This window comes from Ictalurus punctatus, chromosome 25, assembly GCF_001660625.3.
Source record: "Ictalurus punctatus breed USDA103 chromosome 25, Coco_2.0, whole genome shotgun sequence".
Classification (NCBI taxonomy): Eukaryota; Metazoa; Chordata; class Actinopteri; order Siluriformes; family Ictaluridae; genus Ictalurus; species Ictalurus punctatus.
Genome location: NC_030440.2, coordinates 1116963 through 1142004, shown reverse-complemented (window position 1 = coordinate 1142004; position 25042 = coordinate 1116963). Strand labels below are relative to the sequence as shown.

Sequence of the window (25042 nt, the reverse complement as noted above, 5' to 3'; positions counted from 1 at the left end):
GTGTTGGCAACACACACACACACACACACACACACACACACACACACACACACACACACACACACACACACGACTCAGTGGTTATGTCGAAAGCTGTGTTTTTCTTTTTTTTTTTTCACAGGTTCCCCCAAAGCCAGTGATTATCCAGCAAATTACTAGCATTCCCCAGAGATCTTGTAGGCTACTTTTTAGAAAGAGCGAAATCCTTATTATGAGTGGTTAGGCTGTTACACAGAGGGCGCATGGTGGCTTAGTGGTTAGCACGTTCGCCTCACAAGGATGAGGGGGTCGGGGGTTCGATTCCCGTGACCCTGTGTATGTGGAGTTTGCATGTTCTCCCCGTGCTGCGGGGGTTTCCTCCGGGTACTCCGGTTTCCTCCCCCAGTCCAAAGACATGCATGGTAGGCTGATTGGCGTGTCCAAAGTGTCCGTAGTGTATGAATGGGTGTGTGAGTGTGTATGTGATTGTGCCCTGCGATGGATTGGCACCCTGTCCAGGGTGTACCCCGCCTTGTGCCCCATGCTCCCTGGAATAGGGAATAGACTCCACGTTCCCCGTGGCCTTGAAAAGGATAAAGTGGTATGATGGATGGATGGATGCTGTTACACAGAGAAATTATCATTTCTAATTACTGTATACTGCCACTAGACTGTGGGGGTAGTGCTGATGGTCATAGACAGTAGAACAGAGGCAAGGTGTTGAGCACACAACCAAGGTGCTATCACAACACAAGGATCTGTTCATACAAGACACAACTCATTTATGCTCATACTGGAATTTTTACATTTGCTTTACTACAGCTTTCTATTGTGTAGCGCCGCACACACAATCTAAATTTTTTTTGTGACTTTTATTTACAAAAGGTGTTTTTTTTTGTGACTTTTCTTTAAATATGTTTCATTTATAGTGCCTAAAGACTAAATACGTATAGTAATGTGTCATAACCCTCCGAGCGATACCAAACGATAGAAAAGAAAAAGATTAACATTCGTGTCACAAAAACTGTGCTACAGATTCTTCATGTTATAAAATTTCTCTGCACATGCCTACATGGTACTATACGTGGACTGATACAAAAAATTGTAAAAATAAATAAATAAATAAATAAATAAATAAATAAATACTACATTGCCACAAGAGGTCTTGCAAAGGCACTGGATTGCGTCTTAGAAAAAAAAAAAAAAATAGCGACACAGATTAAAGTGACCTTAAAAGGTTGTTCACATACCATGGCAAATAATATAAGATTTCAAAATTTCAGATAATGTCTGAAAACTATGTGCACCCAGTGCGTATTTGACTTGTCTTTTGCATGTCATAGACATAACAAAAAAATGTAAAAATTGAATACAATACCAGTTTCTCATTTGAACACGAGGATCTAAAAAATATATTGAAAATGTTGGTAAATATAACGCTTAACGCAGGTATGATGAAAACGCTCCTGAGCAGAAAAACAGATGAGTGACTTCATGAACCTAGATAACCTTAAGTCTACCATACTCAAAGACTATGTCAAAAATGTTTTGTAAAGAGGGCCTGAATACCTTTCCAGGTGAATGAGGTATGTCTAACTTTCTCACGGTTTTAATGTCACTCATCAGTACTTTACAAGCCATAATTGTCCAGAGCATCTAATGCAGTATATGTCCAAAATTATAAAGCTTTGATCATGTGGAGGATTTGACAGATCCTGCGGGTTCTATAATGGCCTATGCAGTTATGGCTTTCACCTTTACTTTAATACTGTCACTACTGCACTTACCAAGCATGTTTAACGCCTAGGGAAATAAAAGCCCTAGGCTTTTTAAAAAAAAATATTCAGTATGAATAAGGTTTTAAATGGATGGCCGAGGGTTTACTCAACGCATGTTAGCTCTCTTATGTAAAAAGGACTTCCACAGATTACAACTACTACAACTACAGTTTGTAATTACAGAATCACTCTTACTAGAAGGACATCATTACATTAAACCTCTGCAATCTATTCAAGTGCCTTTAAATGGCAAGGCACAAATACCTCATATACGTTTTGCTACTAGATTGATATAAAGGACACAAATGCCCTGTAATTACAGTGTTAAAAACATGTTCCAATTTCTTAATTAGTAACAGCATATGTTTATATATATATATATATAAACATCATTTTCTATGTATTTATAAACAAATCAAAAGAACCTATGTTTCTGTTCTATTGCAATAAAGGTTAAGTACTAGGTAGAATAACTGTGAGCCAGAGTGTGTTAAATACCATGAATAAGGCCTGGCAGTGAAAATGCACTTGTGTATAACACTATGGTGTATCTCAGGGCTGAACACCACCAGTGTGTGTGTGTTAAGCCTTGGCTATAATGGACAACTTCAGAATCCTAACAAATAAGAAAATGACTGTGCATGTTTTAATTATTCCTTATACTCATTAATCAGCTCAGTCACCCACTGACCGATATGTGTAGATTTTAATGCTGACTGAAAAATTGAATAACACCCATTAAATGGAATTACAATCAGAGCGTGCCATACTCAAGCTTAAAAATATGCTTTCCAATTCCTATAGCATATGACAATGGCCAGATTAAACATGGAGGTGCCACAGCTTACACCTCTAACTGTACAGTCACCATGTCGCTTCAGTAATGCAACTCGGCTTTTTTCATGTCTATGCTTGTGGAAGTTCTTTGAATTCACATTGTACGGATAGTTATGCACCTGCCACAATTCAATAAGTATAGCCTCCATTAAGGGACTCCGGTACACCCGTGAATGCAGGTGTGCCTACTTCTTGCATAGAGCAAGATTATTATCAGTCAGTTTGCAGTCATACCTGTAGTACTTTCTATACCATTTAACAAGGCATTACAATGCTGGTAAAGGGATCTTGGAACACTCCTCTATGCAGAACATTTTACACACCTTTATATTCTTAGCACTGCACAACTACAGTAAATTCAGACCACATGTTTCAATTTGGTTCAAATCAGGAGGCTGAGGTTACTGTTGCAACCACCGATTCTGTGGTTTTTAGGTGTTGTTGATTGGGTTGTACAGGATGATTAAGTTCACTATTTCTCTATGTTCTAACGTTCTGGCAGAGACAACCATGTTTTGTGCTGAAATGTCCTGGTACTTCATGATGCCATCAAACTTTTTTGGACCACTAGGTGCACAAAACAGTCCTAAAGCATCAGTGATAAGTAGCACCATATTTGACATATTTTATCGGAGCTTTTCCTTGTATGCAGTCCCCTATGCTAGTTTTGACCAATGGTTTATTCACAGCTGAGGACAGAAGGAAAATTGCAATACACGATGTGTTTTGAACAACAACAACAAAAAAACATTGATTTCTCATAGCCAGATCTAGGATTTTCTTGAATAACTTCAGGCGCTATCCTCTTCTGTTCTTTGCTTAGGGACTGGAAGCTTACAAGGAGATAATCTTTGTTAAATTTATTTTGTAAGCAAAGCCATGTCTCCTTAAAGGAACCCTAAAAACTAGAAAATAACACACACAAGCCCCATCTGCCTATCTGCAGTAGTTAAAATAAATAAATAAATAATAATTATTAGGACCAGATTTATAAGATGCAAACTTCCACACATGCCTGCACATAAACGGGTGGTACTGGGGGGATGTTGTAGATGGGGGATAGACAAACAGCGGCCAGAACGCAGAAATGTCCAGTCAAACATGGTCTAGACTGTGTTTATGTTTTCCTGCCCTGTTCTTAAGACACATTTAGAGTAAAATGGAGCTGCCGTGTAAGCTGGGGGAAGCCCTCACTGGCCGTATATCTGCTACTGTATAATTACAGTCTGGGCATGGAATAAGACAACTACGCCAAACCAGCATGTCCATCAGAGGAGTGAAAGAAGTGATGACCTACTCTGTGGCGAGAAAAGGGTCATGCTGGACAAAATTGCTAGACAAAAGCTGAAGAAATGAGTTCAGGAAATAATATGTAAAACATTATAGTTTAGGTCACCTCGTCCAGGGTGTCCCCCGCCTTATGCCCTGAGTCCCCTGGGAAAGGCTCCAGGCTCCTCGCAACCCTGTGCAGGATAACCGGTACAGAAAATGGATGGATGGATGGATAGTTTTGGTCAGATAATGACTGCATACTGTTGAGTTATATATATTATATGCTATATTAGCACAAGTTTTAGTAAAAACCAAGGTACCTGGCTATCATAATTTGCCATTTAGGATTTTGCAATTGCATGGAGGCTTAGAGGTTAGCGCATTTGCCTCACACCTCCATCGTTGAGGGTTTGATTCCCACTGCAGCCTTGTGTGTGCGGAATCTGCATGTTCTCCCTGTGCTTTGGGGGGTTTCCTCCAGTTACTCCAGTTTTCTCCCCCAGTCCAAAGACATGCATGGTAGGCTGATTGGCGTGTCTAAAGTGTCCGTAGTGTATGAATGAGTGTGTGTGTGTGATTGTGCCCTGCGATGGATTGGCACCCTCTCCAGGGTGTCCCCCGCCTTATGCCCTGAGTCCCCTGGGAAAGGCTCCAGGCTCCTCGCAACCCTGTGCAGGATAACCGGTACAGAAAATGGATGGATGGATGGATAGTTTTGGTCAGATAATGACTGCATACTGTTGAGTTATATATATTATATGCTATATATGCCCTGCGATGGATTGGCACCCTGTCCAGGGTGTACCCCACCTTGTTCCCCATGTCCCCTGGGATAGGCTCCAGGATCCGTGACCCAGTAAGGATAAGTGGTACAGAAAATGATTGGATGGATGGATGGGCTTCTGCAATTTAAATGGAGGATGTGTGCTTAGTCAGTTTACTTCTAGTATCTCCTCTAAAGGTATTAAACAATTGTAAAAACATTTACTGAGAGAGTAATCCACCTTGCTCTTGTTTATAACCTATTTCATGGTGATAACGTGCTCTGGAACTGCCTTAAATAAAATAGCCCCAATGCATACTAAAGCTAGGGGGTGTGTCAGTGCTAAGCTGTGTCTGTCGACTAGAGAAGAAATCAGCACCATACTTTACATCAAATGTGTAATTTTTCATACAGTGACGGCTGGTGGTGCTATTGTTTTTGGTTCCAGTTATAGGCATTTTTAACAGCAAATAATAAAATGTTGGTAACGGCATTATGGGACAGCTCTTTTTGAGAAATGACCTTATTTCTCATGTCACAATGCCAAAACCAAAGTGGCTTACAACAGGTCATTCCACAAGATTTACAGACATGAATAAGGCTTTCAGTCAGGTCTGCACATCATGGGTTCAGAAACAGTTCCTCCTGCACACTGAAAAGTGCTTGACATATTTACAAGTAGCAGCAAAGAAAAGGCATATTGCACACACAAATCATAAATAAAACATCAGTGGAATACACAGTCAATACTCAGTCAATACTGAAACTACCGTAGTTATTATACAACATCTTAAACCAGTTTGGGGAAAAAGACAGATTACTATTTTTATTGTTTATAGAAATAAAAGATACTGATGAACATTTGAATTAGGTGACCATGTTCATAGACTCTTATTGCCTAAATTTCCACATGAGCATATCCTTTGCTGTTAACCTGTAAACGTTTTATAACGGACAAACACAAAAACGTTCTTCTACTTTCTTCCACCTATACATCCAATGACCATAGCTTCATCAACAAATGCAAAAACCAGACTCCAGATAGCCATTGTCCTCAAAACATTCCTTATTTCGAATCTTGGCAACCAAGGCTTCTAGGACACATCAATTGTACCCAATGTCAGTGTCATGGAGTGCAGCCTGTAGCTCTTCCCAGGGGACATGTAACAGCCCAAACTTAGTGTGGAAAACTACAGCAAATGATTTGACAGCTGATGAATGTGACTAATGAATCTGTGTTCCACCCAATTTACACCATTCTAAAGGTGCTATGGACTATGGAGTGAAAAAAAAATGGAAATAAGCACAATTATACAGTACTTGATTTGTTCATCCCTTCCATTTGTTTAAGTGAGATTTCTTTTCAAGCCTTTATCAGTGACTATAATAGAAAAGATCAAAGCTGTTCACTGGTCATTTTTTGACATGAGAAAAACTGGAGTAAACCACAGGCAAAGCTGTGGGAAGTGGTATCACTTTTATACATTTTAATCTCTTTAAAATAGTGTAGTTTTGGTCGAATCAGCTTATTTTCCCTCCAAATCGAGATCTGTTTGGACAGCATGTTCTAAAACATCCGATGGGTTGGAAAACAGATGTATACATTAAAATATGTCATTTTGGTCACTAGTGTATTTTGGAACTAATTGTATATTTCACATTTGAGTGGTTTGGTTTCTTGACATTTGACCAAAATAGCCAAGTCACGTCTGGGTGAAACATGATTTCATCTTGTTTGGCTTCTATTCTTACGTATCCGACCATGGAGTAATGATAAATAGGTCCACTTTTTAATGTGAGGGTCGTACTTAGCTGACCACGATTATACAGTAGGCCATAGCTTTTTATGTAAACATCTGGTTTAACTGGAAAGGGGGCAGAAATTCTCTACTGTATTTAGCACATCCTTTTAGCAGCTTTACTTATGTGATCGTGGCCACCAGCAATCCTGCTGAAAAGTGATATTTTCAAAATGTGTTATTCTGTTCAAAAATACCGGTAAGCTCCGGAAAAGAACAGAAGTGTTCAGCAAAAACAAAAATGGTAGCGGTACATATTTGTGTATCCCTGGAAAATGAAAGAGTGCCTTTAAAATTGCATGCTGAAAACAAATTTGCTCTGGAGACAATGCTTTGAAGCTTTAAGGGGAAAATATAGGAAAAGCAGCGTTTCACTTTTCTTTCTGTGGTTTATCTCTTCTTGCTGGATTTCACGGTCATATCCTTGGCAATTTACACTTTTTTTCATACTTTCAGCAGGAACCACATTTCTAACTCAGACATGATTTCCCTGATAGTATTGAGAAATAAAATATATTCAGCCAGCCATATGCTATTCATCCAGGTAGAATTTCTGTTTTTCATTATTATTCCTAGACTCGGGCTATGACTGGTGCTGCAAAACTATTTCAGCATATTAGTTTAGCGTCCTATCTTTTCTGAAAAGAATTTGCCGCTAGGAATCCAAATCCTCATTATGACTATAATCCAAATTCAAACATTTACTCAAATCTTTTCCACAAAAGGCTTAGCCCATTGTATTTAGTTCTCATTTCGCCTGTAGTCTGGTTAAAAAAATTGCTCACCAGGCATACGGTACTGTCTCACCAGGCATACGGTACTGTCTCACCAGGCATACAGTACTCTCTCACCAGACATACGGTACTGTCTCATCAGGCATACGGTACTGTCTCATCAGACATACGGTACTGTCTCATCAGACATATGGTACTGTCTCACCAGGCATACGGTACTCTCTACTTCTTCAGTCGTGTTTTTATACCCACTGATTTTTTGGGGGGGATTAAAGGCCTTCTGTTAAAAAAAAAAAAAAAACTATGCTAAAAAATACATGAAGGTAATTTTAGTAATCTGAATTGGGTGCCTAGAAAATCAGCGTAAGCATCTTCATGAATACGAAAAACGTTCCCCATGGAAATATAGATGAATCTTTTAAACTTAAGTCTGAAATTATGAAGATGGCCCACGTACTGAGTAAACTCTTACCACTTCATTAAATCATCAAATCAAAACTAGCTAACGTCTTTGGTTCATACAAAGCTTGATGCAATATTGATTTGTCCCTGCTTTGTTCCCTGTATATGGTAAAAGATTTAATAATCCAGAACCAATAGCCTAGAATAGACATGAAAAACAAGCATTTCCACCATTTCAGGTTTAAGGAGAGTAGGGGAGGGCGTAATAATATTAGCAGCTGTGCGGTCAAGAACTGGAAAACTGGATGGTAGATTTTTCGGTAGATTCTACAGTAATATGCAGTAAACAATCCAGCATGTTTAATCATCATTATTTGTAAAGTGTAAGATTTGACAGATTTGAGTTAGTGGGCCTGTTTAATCTTTTAAACTCAAAATTTGTGTAAACACTCAAAGTGTGTGTAAATGTTTGTGTGAGCCAAACCAAACGTTCTTTTTTTTCCTTCCAGATTTACAAAAGTTTTGGAAATGCTGATTTTCTTCATATTTCACAGTCACGTTCCTGACACAGTTCATTTGCACATGGTGACGCCCACATAACTCCATAAAAGTTCAAATGCACAGGCAGCTGGGAGGACAAAATTAATGATCAGGGTAAATGCTGAGATGCAAAAAGTGGAAGTAATTTAAAAGTCACTTCTATGCAAATAAAAATGATTTAATGATATAATAATAATAATAATAATAATAATAATAATAATAATAATAATAATAATCACACTAAATCGTCTGAAAGAGGCATTCGTTTAAGGATTACGGCTATGCACAGACACACAAGCCTCTGTTCATCCTTTCTTTATTTACCTTCATTTATGTTGTGTTGTTATTTGTGTTGGCTTGGTGTCTTTTTTGGATGTTTTTTTCCCCCCAATGGTTTTCTTAGTCCCTGACCTAGTGAACTAACATGAGGATGCGTTTTGAGAGTGATTACTTCTGTAAGTCACTCTGGATAAGGGTGTCTGCTAAATGCTGTAAACCTAATCAAAATAATCAATTTAAACTTGACAGTATATTCCAGTTATAACAGCGCAGTAAATTATATGATTTAAAATTCAAGGTTTACATTAGTTCGTCTAGATATTCTATGGATACATCTACACACACTCAGGAGCATAAGTAGTATACATATTTAAACATTGTTAATGTTTTTTTTAAACATGATAAACATTTCTCTGAATTTACGGGACTTTCATGAATACAAGATGTATTTTTTAACCCTTGGAATAAAGTGATTTATGAATAAATCTAGTCATATCTAGCTTGATAAATGAGTCCCAATGTTTGCTTGGAGGGTCTTGTAAAAATCTAACAATAACTACAAGTTGCTACACATGCAGAAGGCACAAACTCTCACCAGCTCATTAATCTCCAGACTTTGAGTCATTTTCCGTGCAGAACCAGTTGAATATACTATAGTGCAGTTTCTCCATCTCTGCTGAGGGCTCCATAATTCAGACGCCACTATGGCTCTCCCCCCACACCACCCACAGTCCTCTCTGCCAGACCAGCCTTCACATATAGCACCTTCTCCAAAATAGCACACCGCCCACAAGAACAGTTAGACCGAGCCTCACCACACAACCAGATGTTTCTTAATATGGGTTTGAGTGAGGGCAGGGTGGCGCAAGCCACAGTGCACATATTCCAAGCTGAGTATGCATGGCTAACCAGTTAAGATAGGCCGTTACTACTTTGCTGTGACTAAAGACCAGAATACACTTGAGGACACCCCTGTATGTTAATAAAGGGGACTGATCCAACCTTATTTGATTCAAATTAGCTAAATAGATGTGATTCGTTTCAAAGATTCCAAATGTTCCCTCTTTTCAATGTTCACACTACAAGTTTGTCAAAATGCCAGGTAATGCCTGGGTGATACTGCAATATTTATAGAATACTATATAATATAGATTTTTTCTGTCCGGGATTGTCACAAAGGTGATGGTAGATCAAAACAGACATGATGGATGACAGTTCAGCTTGGGTGTAATTGGTTATAATGTCAAGATTATGTTTTAACATGAGACAGTCAGCTTTCTCCCACGTTACACGACTACATACTACACCTGCTTTACGAGCTCGTTCAGGAAAATCTGGTTGAACGTTTAATTCAGAGAAAGTCTGTAGAACATTTTCCTGATTCTCTGGAATATCTGGCCAGAAAGCAAGGCCTCCGTTTACTTTAAACCCATCATGTCAGAGGTTTCCTCCCACTATTTCTAACAGGCTGGGTTTGTTCTTAAAAAAAAAAAAATGTACAGGACATAACTGCCGCACTATGAAACAAACATAAAAACCAAAGTAAATAAAAAGCTCTAAATATAGGATATACATTTATTCATACAGAAAAAAAATCCTGTACAAGATTTAACGTTAATAACAAACATTATTAATCTTTTTTTTTCCAAATCAATGTGTGTAATATTGAAGCTTGAGCAAAGCTACATTATACTGTATACATTATAAATGATTTTTTTTTTCTAGTACGTGAAGGTGAAAAAAAATAAACTTAAACGTGTAGAAACACATAGCCTAAGAGGTGTGCTAGAAACTGTAGCAATAAAATTGTGATCTTGCATTCTTTATTTAACCTGCAATTACCTTTATCTTTATGTGAAAGGTTCCCTCCGGGAGACAGCAGCTTAATTGCTTCCAGAGCAGTTCAAAAGAATTCAAAAGTGATGACCTGTCCTTAAGCCTGCCTTCCTGCTTTTCTGAATGGAATGCTTTGTTTTGGTGGGGTGAAAATATTTTATCCTCACATGCAATGTTCAGGATATTGCACCATGTACATTAAAAGCTCCTCGTGAAAGAATGAAGTGGATGAAATAGCCAAAGTTGAGTTATATTGAGATTTGTGTGCAAGGTATGAGGTTGAAGGGGTTTAAGTGAGAGCAATTATGAGATATTGTCAAATACTGATTTTTTAGTTGTGAACAATGTTAAAAGGAGTGAACCTAACCTGCACTATACTACTTTTGTGAAATTCGGGATTGAGACGATTCCTTTTGTCTGTGGAGCTGCAGCTCACAGCTAATGGTTGTGTCGTACAAACCCTCCACTCTATCCAGACTTTTCTGGCTCTGCAAGTAATGTGTTTACTTTTCTTTCAATAAACTTTTTGTACCCTAACAACCTGGATCATTCAGTGAAGAACAGGCCTGAGTGATACTTCTGCAGAAATTCTGCAGAAGTAAGGTTAATCACAGAGGAACACAGAAAATGTAAGGGTCTGTGAAACTTTAAAAAGAACATGTCTAAAGTTCTACAGTGTAATTAATGAATCCATATTTAGACTATATACACTCACCGGCCGCTTTAATAAGAACAACTGCACCAGTATCCAGTCAGCCAATCATGTGGCAGCAGTGCAATGCAGAAAATCATGTAGATACAGGTCAACAGTTTCAGTTAATGTTCACATTAAACATCAGAATAGAGGAAAATGTGATTTCAGTGACTTTGACTGGGGCAGACTGTGGTTGTTGTTGCCAGATGCAAAAAAAATCGAGTATTTCAGAAAGTGCTGATCTCCTGAGATTTTCATACACAACAATCTTTTGAGTTAATACAGAATGATACAGAAAAAATCAAACCACATCCTGTGAGAACCCGTTCTGTGCGTGACGGAGTGTAATCCTTCAGGAGAGAGTTGAGGTAGGGGGCGCTGTTCCAGACAAGGTCTTGTAGGTGAGCATCAAGGCCTTGAATTTGATGCGGGTGGCTACAGGAAGCCAGTGGAGGGAGATGAAGAGGGGTGTGACATGGGTTTTCTTGGGCTGGTTGAAGATGAGGCGCGCTGCAGCATTCTGAATCATCTGAAGGGGTTTGACGGAGCTGGCCGGGAGGCCCGAGAGTAGTGAGTTGCAGTAGTCCAGTTTTGAGAAAACAAGAGCCTGGACTAGTATCTGTGTAGCCTGTTTGTTGAGTTAGGGACTGATTTTCTTGATGTTCTACAGAATGAACCTACAGGACCATGCAGATGTTGAGATGTGGTCTGTAAAGGTCAAGCTGTCATGGAGAATCACCCCAAGGTTCCTGGCCGTCCTGATTTTACTTTTATAAACAAACTTCCACAACTCTAAACCTTGAGTAGCTGAATTCTCAATATAATCCTACAGGACAAAGTGTGGCAATAGCATACATTATACTCAGTAGTAGTACACTGGAATACAAATCGGTTTGGACCACTAGTTTTAAACAGCCCTCAAATGGAAGGAATGATGTGGCTGTATTGAGTAACCCAGTTTGTTTGCTGTTATCTTTATTGGAAAACTCACTGTGCCTCTATACACCATGAAAAATTAATCTACACATTGCTTGGGATAAACCTCAATATTACTCTCTAAGTTTGAATAAACAACTTAGCAAACTATCTTTAACTGATATCTTTATTTGACAGACAAAGAGCCAACATGCCATCCTAATGAGATGGCAAGTATGATCCTAAAAATTCACAGAGACCCATACAACGAGACATTAACAAGACACGGGACCCCAATAGAGTTGCAGAAATCCTTAAATAAGCAGTTTATAGGTCTATGAAGATTTAAGAGCAAGCTATAATCTTCCTAGCCTGTGTGTTTAAATACTCACATGTCAGACAGTCCGCATTCATAGAATTGAATGAGATTATTCAGGGTAACATTACTGCAGGATGCCTTTGTGCCATTTCATGTGTGAAACAGTAAATAATGAGTAAATGCAGTACTGCTGTAATGCTTGGCAGCTTTTACAAGGGGTTCACATGGTAAGAGTCGTTTTTGTGACTGGGCAGCTGGAAAGCCTGACTCACCTTTTGTTGCTAAAATGAGAAAGTGAGAAGGATGGAACACTAAATGAGAAGAGGTTTATGAGTGGTTCCAGGTCAGTTAATGAGAACACACTCCCAAAGTGGATTTTAATGGGACACCACCCAACATTCAAAATTCCCTGGAACAACCTAAACAATCGCAAAAGTAATAGCTGCACATTATGTGCAAGAAAAAAAGTGATCAATATAAAGTGTCTCATTATATGGCATATTACATTTTTCAGAACCGGCAGTAAAACTTCCTTAGAAGAAGACAACATAGAAATGTAAAAGAACAAAAAAAAAAAAACAAAATAAACCGAGTATTTGATTTGTCTAACTGTTTTGAATGTGAATATCAGAGTGGATCAGAGTCCCTGGTCAAATGTGTCCACAGAATAGAGAGGCACATTTTAATAAAGTACTTCTGTAACTTGTTCTGGATGAAAGCATCTGATAAATAGCAGCAATAAATAAATGTTAATGTAAGAATGTAACCTGCAGATGGCAGTAATGCTGCAGCCGTAGGGTTAAAAAGAAAAAAAAGGAGGAAAAAAAAACAAAAAAAAAACTTTACACAAATACTTACTGGTGTCCTCTTTAGGTATTAGTAGAGGTAGATGTATTTTTCATTAATTGATAATACCAAAAATACACACTGTACCATGGGGTGTTTCATTTTAATTCATATAAGTAAAAAACACCAGGGAAATATCATTTGCAGGCTCAATAACTACTTCTGACCCTCATAACACGACCCTTGGAGCAGAGATTAATTTAGGGAAATTAAGGGACATGCATACTCAGAAAAATTAAACTTATTAATTTAATTATTATTATTGGTGGCAGTATATTGCATTGGGTATATTGTGTAACTCTCTAACACTAAGACAAATTCCTCGTACGGGTTGTATAAAAGACTCTGATCATATTCTGATCCAAGACAATTTGACCAGCAAACTTAGATTCAGTGATGCTGTCAGGCAAAAACAATGCAGATGCTTTAAAATGAAAATAATCTAACAGTTTTAGATAAGAAGAAAAAAAAACAAAACAAAAAAAAAACCCCCACACACCACACACACACACTACATTAATTTGTTAAAAATAATTTTTCTAGTATTCAAGTCCATTTAAAAGCAGCCTCTTTTTAAAATATATATTTTTACATTAATTCTACTTTTAACAGAGTAGGAATTGGACACATTATCTGTACTTTCACTTGGGTATAATTTCCATCTTGCTGTGCAGTGTTGCTTGCACAAACACTATCTGTATGGAAGAGTTATCAGAAAGAAACCTTACCTTGGACGTGATCGCAAAAGTGCGTCACGTGTCAAGGTTGAGGCAGAAGCAAGTGCAGATAGTGACATTTATTTAAACAAATGTACTATGAAAAAGACACTAAGACAACTTGGTATAACACAGTGGCATGAAACAAAACACAGAGACATAAATGACTAGAGTCTAGGACAACGAAAGACAAGTGCAGACAATAACTACACACACGCGCTCATTATCAAAACATGAATCAGGTGCAGGTGGTCATGTGACGGCTAGTGCAGTGGCTGATGGGAACTGGAGTCCAGAGTTTCTTGATACATGAGAGAACCCTCCCCCAAAATTATACGTCCTCCATCTGGTGGTCCTGGCCCCCTGGGCAAAATGTCCCCAGCCAAACCAGGAGGCCGAGTGGCTTCCACAACGGCACAGGGAGGCAGAGATACTTCCTCGGCAGAGCATGAAAGCGGGGCGACGACCTCGGCCGAGCAGGGAGGCGGGGCAAAGACCTCGGCCGAGCAGGGAGGCGGGGCAAAGACCTCGGCCGAGCAGGGAGGCGGGGCGACGTCCACAGCTGAACAGTGGGGAATCCTTGAGTCCGGTAGGAGATGGAGCGACGTCTCACGGAACGTAGAGGCAGAGTGACGTCCTCCACTGAACATGAAGGCTGAGCGAGAGCCAGAATAGGGGAGAGAGGGTGAGAGTTGGTCTCAGCCCCGACCACAGACTCCCCCTCCTGTCGGCGTGGCATGGCGTAGTCCTTTGTGAACATTGCCGGTGGTGACCTGGTACATGGTCTGTCCCGCCGCAGCAGCCCGAGCATGCGGTCATTCTGAGCGAGTAGTTCATCTGTCCTTCTTCCCTGCTGCAATAGTCCTCTATACCACTCCTCATATGCTGCAAACCAGGCGTCCATCTTGGTGATCTGCTGCTTCTGATAAAGGGTCTTTCGTTCTGTCACGTGTCGAGGTTGAGGCAGAAGCAAGTGCAGATAATGACATTTATTTAAACAAACGTACTATGAAACTAAGACAACTTGGTATAACACAGTGGCATGAAACAAAACACCGAGACATAAACGACAAGCGTCTAGGACAACGAAAGACAAGCAAACACTGCAGACAATGACTATATACACACACGAGTGCTCATTAACAAACCGTGAATCAGGTGCAGGTGGTCTTGTGACAGCTAGTGCAGTGCAGTGGCTGATGGGAACTGGAGTCCAGAGTTTCTTGATAAGTGACAAAGTGAAACAGCATTCGATGAAAATATCACCTCGTCACTGTTTAAGAGCAGGTGGATGTATTATGTGTTATGGTTGTGTGGGCGGAAAAATCAGAATCTAATGTGACGCAATCATTCATGAAACTGAAGATGAAAAGAGACTGCCTTCTACACCATGATCCTTGGCAAACAATGTCTATATGGACCTTGCTTTGTGTACAAGGGCCTTATCTTGCTGGAACATGTTTGGCCTCTTAGTTCCAGTGAAGGGAAGCTTTAACGCTACAGCATATAAAGACATTCTGTGCAATTGTGTGCGAATGAAACAGTCAGGTTGCTAAGTCTGAATCAGAATGAAATTGGCCAGTTTGGTTTGTTTGACCTTTGGTTTGATGTTTCCCCAGTGCACGTATTTAAGGAACCAAAAAGGGGGGAAAAAAAACTTTGGTAGAAAGTTATGTAGGGCTGAAAACCTACTCTGAAAACATACAAAACAATACAATACAGGTAATAGCATTGCACTTCTAATAGAATTATCGGAAGGAAAATAAGTGTTTGGCGCCATCTTATGGCGTAAGTGGAAACTTTATAAAACATTTTTAACAAAGTCAGACGTTTTACTACAGCTGAGTTTGCTGCCACTAGTTTTCAATGGAGCTGACTGATAAAAAAAAATATATTAGGGGTTGCCTATATAAAATTAGTGGTAAAATATTAGAATATTAAAAATCAACGTAGTATAAAAGTCAGCAACATTTGCTCCTTTTACTGAGACGAGTAAGTCCAGAATTTTACCGTATTATGGGTTTCACATATTCAAGTCTTGCTCACAATAGACTCCAATTGGTAGATTCTTGCTAATAAAAGTAGATGAAATGTGCTACTACAGTATGTTCAGGATTATTACGCTTTCTCAAAGTTCACAGAAATAGACCAGGTCTCATGTGAAACTGCTGGTTATGAGTGTAACTGTGACTCTGTGAGCATTGCATAACTACTGTGGTCCTGAAATAACATCCAGCCCATTCGTGGGCTGTGGTGATTACCTCCACTGCCCCAACTCTGCTTAGACGGAAAGCACCACGTGTCTTTTTTGACTCTTTCCCAAAGTCTTTGTCAATCAATTAAATTTGTAAAGATACATGAAATTTGACCTTTCAACCAGTTCAGACATAGTTACGATGCTTAGGTGAAATGGAATAAGTTGTGCATTTTTTATGCTCATTTAGTGACCAGAAATATATCAGATACTGTGTGTGCCATGGGCAGAGAGCCTAAATTTGACTAGAAGACAGGGTCAGTCATGATTTGCACCCCTGGGGTCGCTGGCGGTTAAACAGCATGCTCAGTGTCCCAAGAGTGGCAGGCTGGTGGTGCTAGGATTTGAAGTTCCAGCCATCTGATCAGGAGCCCAGAGCCTTAACCACTAGTCTACCACATTCGTGCAGAAATAAATAAGCAGTCAACAAAACAGTTATGGAGCAAGCAGTCCGCGGTGGGCACATGTTTGCTGGGATTCCTCCTGAATCTTAATGGTGACTTAATAAATAAAATGGTAGGTATTAAGTTATGTGCATATATAAGATATGCTAGCCTACTCATCACATTCTCTAAACCAATTTGTATTTGCATGCCAGGTCAGATAAATGTTAGCTAATTTAGGTCTTTATTTGCTGTTTGCTTTGAAACCATAGCTATAAAGTACTTATCAGCCATGTATGAGAATATGTCTGAAATCTTCAGCTGTTAAGAGACTGACAGGCTCTCAGCAGGACTATACTCCAGGTTAAAGAGATTCTAGACCTACCAAATAATGGAAAATAAATGAACCCTCACACACTGTGCTGTTCTCTTCACTAAATTAATCTGAATTCATGTATTATATACAGTATAAGTATAGTAATATATATATATATATATATATATATATATATATATATATATATATATATATATATATATATATATATATATATATAATGGCAAAGGATTAAAACATATAAAACATAATTAGATGAATTTACTTTTAATGTAATTTCCATTTAAGTTAAAATAGCTTCATAATAAACAATTAATATCCCAAGCAATTTATATATCCAATAAAATTAAACCCCAAGTTGAAACTTGATAGGGTTGTAAATTTGTTGATGGCATTGTATTCTAACTATAGTTACATCTTGGCCGTAAAAATTTGTGAAATTATCCATTTACATTAGTGAAGTCAAGAGCAAGCTTGAACTAATTTGAAACATTAATTTAAGAACGATGAGTTACTGAAACTATGGAAAAAAGTGTCCCAGCTATTTTTGCCATAAACTAAGTCATTTATTTACAGAGTCACTTATCAGACTTCACATTATCTTTAGGTACCAACTGTTGATTGGTCCATGTGGGACTGCTGGTTCACATAAATAGGAGTGTGAAGTGAGTTCCCCATCGTGAGTTCCCCATCGTAGGTGATCATCATCATACAATCATCATGAGGTCGCTTGTCCTGCTTTTGCTTGTGGGAGCTTGTTGTAAGTACAAACCTGAGCAGTAAGATCTGACAACCATTATAATATATTATATTATAATATACAGCCATTATAATATACAATAATTGTTTCTGTATGAAGTTGCTCTGGAGGATGACAAGATTGTAGGAGGGTATGAGTGCACACCCTACTCCCAGCCTTGGCAAGTGTCTCTGAACGTTGGCTATCACTTCTGCGGTGGTTCTCTGATCAATCAGAACTGGGTTGTGTCTGCTGCTCACTGCTACAAATCGTAAGTGGTTTATCTAATGATTAATAAATTAGTCGTTACGGAAAATACACCTCTTGAACATAGAACCATTTCCATGCCATCTCTAGTCGTGTGGAGGTTCGTCTGGGTGAGCACCACATCCAGATTAATGAGGGTACTGAGCAGTTCATCTCCTCTGCTCGTGTCATCCGCCATCCCAACTATGACTCCTGGAACATTGACAATGACATCATGCTCATCAAGCTGAGTCAACCTGCCAGCCTGAACAGCTATGTGCAGCCGATTGCTCTGCCTAGAAGCTGCCCCCCTGCGGGTACCTGGTGCACAGTTTCCGGATGGGGAAACACCATGAGCTCCAGTGAGTACAGACTTCGATCATTAACCCTAGACAATTTATTTGTTTCTGAAAATGTGGCAGATGATGTTAAAATGCAATTTAATAGTACATGCCTAAAATGCATTAAGATGTGACAAAATTGTTGTGCATTCTTTTTATGTTTTGGATTGTAAATACGACACAACTATCCGACTGCCCTTTACTTATGTTGCCTCATTTTGGAAACTTACCTGCAGCTGCTGATCGCAACAAGCTGCAGTGTCTGGAGGTCCCTATTCTCTTTGACACAGACTGCAATAACTCTTACCCTGGAATGATCACTAACGCCATGTTCTGCGCTGGCTTCCTGGAGGGAGGCAAGGACTCTTGCCAGGTAAAATGAGATACTAATACATTATGATTATCTCTTTTAGAACAATCAAAGAGCACCAAATTGACATTTTAAAGCCTTATAAGCAATAAAATGTTAACTCTACCTCATTCAGGGTGACTCTGGTGGCCCTGTGGTGTGCAATGGTGAGCTGCAAGGTATTGTGTCTTGGGGTTATGGCTGTGCTGAGAAGAATCACCCTGGTGTCTACGCCAAGGTAAAATCAAGTGCTGTCCATTGCAATGTGATCGGATATGATCTACAGCATATATATCAAATGTTTTGGTTACACAAATTCTTCTTATTCTGCCTCTAGGTTTGCATTTTCACCAGCTGGATTTCCGAGACAATTGCCAGCAACTAAATCTGCTCCAGCCCACTTTACACAATGCAATATCATACTGCAAAATCCAACACCTGAGATTATGTCAAAATAAAATCTCCTGAAGGAATAAAACTATGTTGTATGACTCTTCATTCAGCAAACTTTTTTTTCTTTTATGAAAAATAATTCATTCACTATAATCCTGTACTTATAAAACGTTACCCTGAAAATCACATTTAACAGGGTTTTATTGAACTATTTCTGGAGTGTTTAGATATTTTGGTGCTAGTTTGTTGGTTGGTGCTGTATTTTCAATATTCCTTATGAGATGTTAACAGTTATCTGTTCCTTTTGTTCATCACATTGGGGCATTGCGAGCACAGTTAGAATGGCATTTAATAGGAGAAAATTTATTTAAACAATTTCAGACAGAAGAGATTACAGTCAAGTGTTGCTGTTATCTCAAAAAAAAAAAAAGAGTTAAAGAGGGAAATAAAAAAGCAAGAGTTTCTTTTCTCTCACTGTTTTATAACATTCAATGTCATATCAATGAGAAATTTTATGTAGAAGTAGTGGAGATAGCAAACTGCAAACAGCAAAACTCTCTGCCTATAAAGAACACATATCTGCCGAATCAGCCAATCTCTCCACCTTCATCAATAGTACTCATAGGAAGAGCTAATGATACTTGAAACTTTTGTTCATACATAGTATTAACTATATTTATAGATTTAAGTTGCTACTGCTTCTCTAAATTCGAGATATTCTTCACACCATATTCAGTCAAGACACATTTAAAATGTCACATGAAACACAGGCCATCTGCAACAAACCTACTGTAAGAAATGTTGCTTTAGCAATGAACTCTAATCGGCAAAAATTTACCTTTCAGACATAATCTTATAATTTGACCCAGATCCTGTTCCGGCAGGTTCCGGCTTAAATTAAGCCCTGGACACACTTCATCTGTAATCTTTTGTATAAATTTCCGACCACATAATGAGCATACGCTATGAAAACATGTCTTTAAAAACACACCTCTAAAATATAGCACACCTGCTTTCCAGAACCTTTTTATGCGGATCCGGCACCTCTGCAGCTGGATGTAAAGTCTCCCGCAGCAATATTACCAAAACAAATAGTTTTAGTGTTTAATTCACCAAAAGTAAAACAGAACAACAACAAAAACCGGCAAAGGAAATGCTCGAATGATGCATTCATTTAAGAACGATGAGTTACTGAACCTATGAAAAAAGTGTCCCAGCTATTTTTGCCATAAACCAAGTCATTCATTTACAGAGTCGCTTGTCAGACTTTACATTATGTTTAGGTACCAAGTGTTGATTGGTCCATGTGGGGCTGCTGGTTCACATAAATAGGAGTGTGAAGTGAGTTCCCCATCATAGGTGATCAACAGCCATCATGAGGTTTCTAGTCCTGCTTTTGCTTGTCGGAGCTTGCTGTAAGTATAAACATCATCTACAGACTACCGGGCTGTATGATCTGACAGCCAACCACATGCGAAGGTAAAATCAAGTACCATCTGTTGCAATATGATCAGATGCATATGATCTACAGCTTGTATACCAAATAATTCTGTCCCATGAATAATCTTGAAACATCTCCTCATTCTGCCTCCAGGTCTGCATTTTCACCAGCTGGATTCCCCAAACAATGTCCAGCAGTTAAATCTGCTCCAGTCCACTTTACACAATGCAACAACATATTGTGAAATCCAACACTCACATATTCAAATAAAAGTTCCTGAATTAACAAAACCATCCTGTTCATTCAGCTTGATTTTCTTTTATAAATATCAACCACTATAATTCTGTACTCTAAGGAAAACTTCAACCTGAAACACATTAAATATGTTTATATAGGAAGAATGAGTACTTGGTGATTCCGGTGCCACTTTGCTGGTGTGTATATTTGTTATCCTCATGAGAAGCTAGCAGTCGTCTGCCGCTCTTGTTCATCACAGGGTGACATTGCTAGCAAAGATACAATGATGTTTAATATGTCAAAAAAGATCTCAAACATAAGTGTTAACAGTCAGGTTTGACGGTTAGCTTCGAAAAACAAAAGTACAAGAGCTTCTTTTCTCATTCACCATTGTCCAGTGTTCAGTGTCATATCAATAATAAGAAATCTAAAATACAATTATTGCGGTCGGTAAACTTTCCAATCGTGTTAGAGAATACAATGCAGCTACACAATCAAAGACTTGGTTTTGCTAGTTTGTGATCTCTGAGATGATAAGTGGGATGTTATAGTCACATCACCAAGAAATACAAGGGAACGAGTTCTATTGGCAGCCAACGAGGTGATTAGAAGGAGCCTCAGGAGCCACAGTCAACGGAATAAATGGGCCAAATTCAACACTTCGGCTGATTCTACTCAAAACTTGTTGACACACCATTTACATGTGTAACTCCATTCCAATACATCTTGGATTATCAGGGCACAGAGACAGCTACAGCAAGCATCACAATGTCACAAGAGACAGGCAGACAGACAGAGAAGAGAAACCTCAAGTTTACAATATGGAGAGGTAGTCTGGCTGTCCACTGGGGATGTCTGCCTATAGTTTCCAAGCTGAAAGTTAGGTCCAAAATGTAGGTGTCCTTTGAAATCCCACTACTCCCCTTCCCAATCAACATATGGGACACAACAGCCTACAGGGTGGGCACTCTACTGAACTCAAGACAATGGAGAGCCAACCTAGAACAGTGGTTCCAAACCACATGACCCCACACCATGGGCAGAAAATAATTTCACTGTACTGTAATGTATATGCCACAAATAAATGCTTTCTTTTTCTTTATAATAATTTCCCATAAATCCCAGATTACAATTCTACATAATAAAGCCAAATGGTAAGATGCGATGAAACAATAATGGAGAAAAAGATTCATCCAGTTTTCTGAAACATGAGAAGGAAGTTCTTATGAGAACATAGGGTCAGCTATGATACAGCACCCCTGGAACAGATAGGGTTTCGGGTCTTGCACCAGGACCCAACAGCGGCAGCTTGGCAGTGGTGGGGCTGGAATCCCCAGCATCCAATCAGTAACCCAGACATTTAACCACCGAGCCATTAATGCCTGAGAACAAAATGTGATTCTGATCCATTCTGTTCTCTACTCTGGGATTGATATAAACTGCCATTAGGTAAATTAAAATTAAGAAACAAAAAACTTGAATTAAACAGAACTCTGCTTATTCAGAACACACAGTCATGTTTATTACAGATAAAAGCAGAGTGCATGAGGATATTTATTAAATCTTCACCTGTTAAGAGACTGACAGGCTCCCAGCCAGAAATCTTACTGAAGGTTATGAAGATTATCAGATCAACAACTGGAAAATAAATTAACCATCCCACGCTGTGCTTTTCTGTTCAGTGTATAACTCAGTATTTATGGACTGTACATTACAGTAAATGGAAAAACACATTATTAAAAAAAAAAAAATTCAATAAATGTATTTAATGAATTAGCTTTACAGTAATTTCCATTTATATCATGTGTTATAAGGTGTGTGGTAGCCTGGAAAAAACTACAGGATTTCTTGAACTGAAATATCTGTCCCTTTTGCACATATCATATCTTAATCATAAGCTAAATATTTATATATATATATATATATATATATATATATAGCTTATTTAGCTAATTCGAACACAGCAACAGCCATCAGGTTTACCAAACCACCAAACATACACATAAATAATTAAAAGTTAATACACCAACCAATATATACAAAAAAAAATAAATCTAAATTCCAACTGAAAATGTAATGTAGTTTTAATGTTTTTTGATTGCACTGCATTGTCACTGTGTATAACAGTTAAATCATGGCCTTTCAATGGTTTAAGAAAGAAAATAAATAAAGGAAATTAGGAAAAATGACTAAATATTCTTTCCAGTTCTTTTTTGGGTGCTGCTTGGTGGTGCATTAGGTAAAGGGTTCCAGGGTCCGCAGCTCAATCCCAAACTAGGGTTATGCCCAGTCCTAACAGGATTGCCTCTGGCTCCCCCATGACCTTGACCAGTCACTGAAAGTGAGAGTGAGCGAGTTATTTTTGGCAACAAAAAAAGTGATTCATTTACAGACTCAGTTATCAGACTTTAGATTTTTTTTTTTAAATTGTTGATTGGTCCACATGGATCTCCTGGTTTGCATAAATAGGAGTGTGAAGTGAGTTCCCCATCGTAAGTGATCAGCAATCATCATGAGGTCTCTGGTCCTGCTTTTGCTTGTGGGAGCTTGTTGTAAGTACAAACCTGAGCAGTAAAATCTGACAACCATTACAATATATTCTGAAATACAATAATTGTTTCTGTATGAAGTTGCTCTGGAGGATGACAAGATTGTAGGAGGGTATGAGTGCACACCCTACTCCCAGCCTTGGCAAGTGTCTCTGAACGTTGGCTATCACTTCTGCGGTGGTTCTCTGATCAATCAGAACTGGGTTGTGTCTGCTGCTCACTGCTACCAATCGTAAGTGGTTTATCTAGTGATTAATAAATTAGTCATTACGGAAAATACACCTTGTGAACTTCAGACCATTAAACCATTTCCATCCCAATTTTAGTCGTCTGGAGGTTCGTCTGGGTGAGCACCACATCCAGATTAATGAGGGTACTGAGCAGTTCATCTCCTCTGCTCGTGTCATCCGCCATCCCAACTATGACTCCTGGAACATTGACAATGACATCATGCTCATCAAGCTGAGTCAACCTGCCAGCCTGAACAGCTATGTGCAGCCGGTTGCTCTGCCTAGAAGCTGCCCCCCTGCGGGTACCTGGTGCACAGTTTCCGGATGGGGAAACACCATGAGCTCCAGTGAGTACAGACTCAGTTTGTTTACGCAGGACAATTTATTTGCTTGTGGAATATGTGGCAGATGATGCTGAAATGGAAGTTATATGTTCAAGGGGTAGGATTTGTCTAGAATGCATTGAGATGTAACATTGTTGTTTGGATGTATTACACCAGCCACTGAACAACACTGACTAGTTTTCATTGTTCAGAAAAGCAATTTTCAAAACTTCTTTCCAAACCGCATCCTTTGTGTGTATGGCATTATAAGATAGCCCTGTTTGACTTCTATTTTCTAATATTAACTTATTTGTGTTATGTCTTTGCAGCTGCTGATCGCAACAAGTTGCAGTGTCTGGAGGTCCCTATTCTCTCTGATACAGACTGCAATAACTCTTACCCTGGAATGATCACTAACGCCATGTTCTGCGCTGGCTTCCTGGAGGGAGGCAAGGACTCTTGCCAGGTAAAGGGAGATGTGAGAGTAAAGTCAGAAGTAAAGGGTACCATATTCACATTTCTGGCCTCATAAGCAATAAAATGTTAACTCTACCTCATTCAGGGTGACTCTGGTGGCCCTGTGGTGTGCAATGGTGAGCTGCAAGGTATTGTGTCTTGGGGTTATGGCTGTGCTGAGAAGAATCACCCTGGTGTCTACGCCAAGGTAAAATCAAGTGCTGTCTATTGTGAAATGATCAGATATGATCTACAGCATAGATACCAAATGTCTCTATTATACAAATAATCTTCTCACTCTGCCTCCAGGTTTGCATTTTCACCAGCTGGATTTCCCAGACAATTGCCAGCAATTAAATCTGCTCCAGCCCACTTTACACAAGGCAACAACATACTATGAAATTCAGCACCAACATTATATTAAAATAAAAAAATTTTTTGTTGAAGCAATAACACAGTCCTGTTTGACTCTTCATTTGTAAAATTGAGTTTCTTTTCAAACATTTTCATGCACTACAATCATCTTTTTAATAATGAATAACCGACGAATGAACCAGTAGCCAACGTGTGGCTAAAGTAAAAGAGGTTTTTAATTAGTATAAAGTCCTGTTTCTTTAGACAGCACCAACTGCTTACAGCATAAGGTCATGCTAAGGTCATTTACATAGCTATAATCCATAAAATTTGTTGTTTCTTACTAATCCCAGGAGAGCAACAACTATAAAGAAGCTGACTGAATATATATCATATTTACTGGCATTAAATCTGTAAACTGTTGAAAATATGTAGATCACACAATTTCTGTGACATTTTATTTGTTATATTGTGCACTTCATCGTTAAGCCAGATTGATATATTTGTGTTAACACGTATTTGTGAGTATGGGGGGATTATGGGTAATTGTCACAGTCAGAGACGTGCTAGTGCTGTCCTCCCACGACCTCTAGTCGAACAAAACATAACTAAGCATTGTGTGTATCCGTGGTGCTATGTGTCAGGCAAACGCTGATGTGTCCGGTTCCATACCGATAAACATTTTGAATTAGGAATAATAT

The 25042-nt window shown here is 38.8% G+C and overlaps 2 protein-coding genes and 1 long non-coding RNA gene across 3 annotated transcripts; all 3 read left to right on the top strand.

Annotated features, from left to right (window-relative positions):
- Positions 1 to 17284: 17284 nt before the first annotated feature.
- On the top strand, positions 17285 to 18836 carry LOC108257933 (trypsin-2). The gene is made up of 6 exons (XM_017456096.2): positions 17285 to 17443; positions 17543 to 17693; positions 17780 to 18030; positions 18246 to 18382; positions 18495 to 18596; positions 18696 to 18836. Exons 1-6 carry the CDS (start codon positions 17404 to 17406, stop codon positions 18741 to 18743), a joined length of 729 nt encoding a protein of 242 aa, XP_017311585.1. The 5' UTR covers positions 17285 to 17403; the 3' UTR covers positions 18744 to 18836.
- Positions 18837 to 19237: 401 nt separating this feature from the next.
- Positions 19238 to 20485, top strand: LOC124626286 (uncharacterized). Its single transcript, XR_006981015.2, has 2 exons — positions 19238 to 20230; positions 20346 to 20485. It is a non-coding gene; the product is annotated as an uncharacterized LOC124626286 (long non-coding RNA).
- Positions 20486 to 22824: 2339 nt separating this feature from the next.
- On the top strand, positions 22825 to 24440 carry LOC108257934 (trypsin-2). The gene is made up of 6 exons (XM_017456097.2): positions 22825 to 22981; positions 23060 to 23210; positions 23305 to 23555; positions 23861 to 23997; positions 24094 to 24195; positions 24297 to 24440. Exons 1-6 carry the CDS (start codon positions 22942 to 22944, stop codon positions 24342 to 24344), a joined length of 729 nt encoding a protein of 242 aa, XP_017311586.1. The 5' UTR covers positions 22825 to 22941; the 3' UTR covers positions 24345 to 24440.
- The last annotated feature ends 602 nt before the right edge of the window (positions 24441 to 25042 follow it).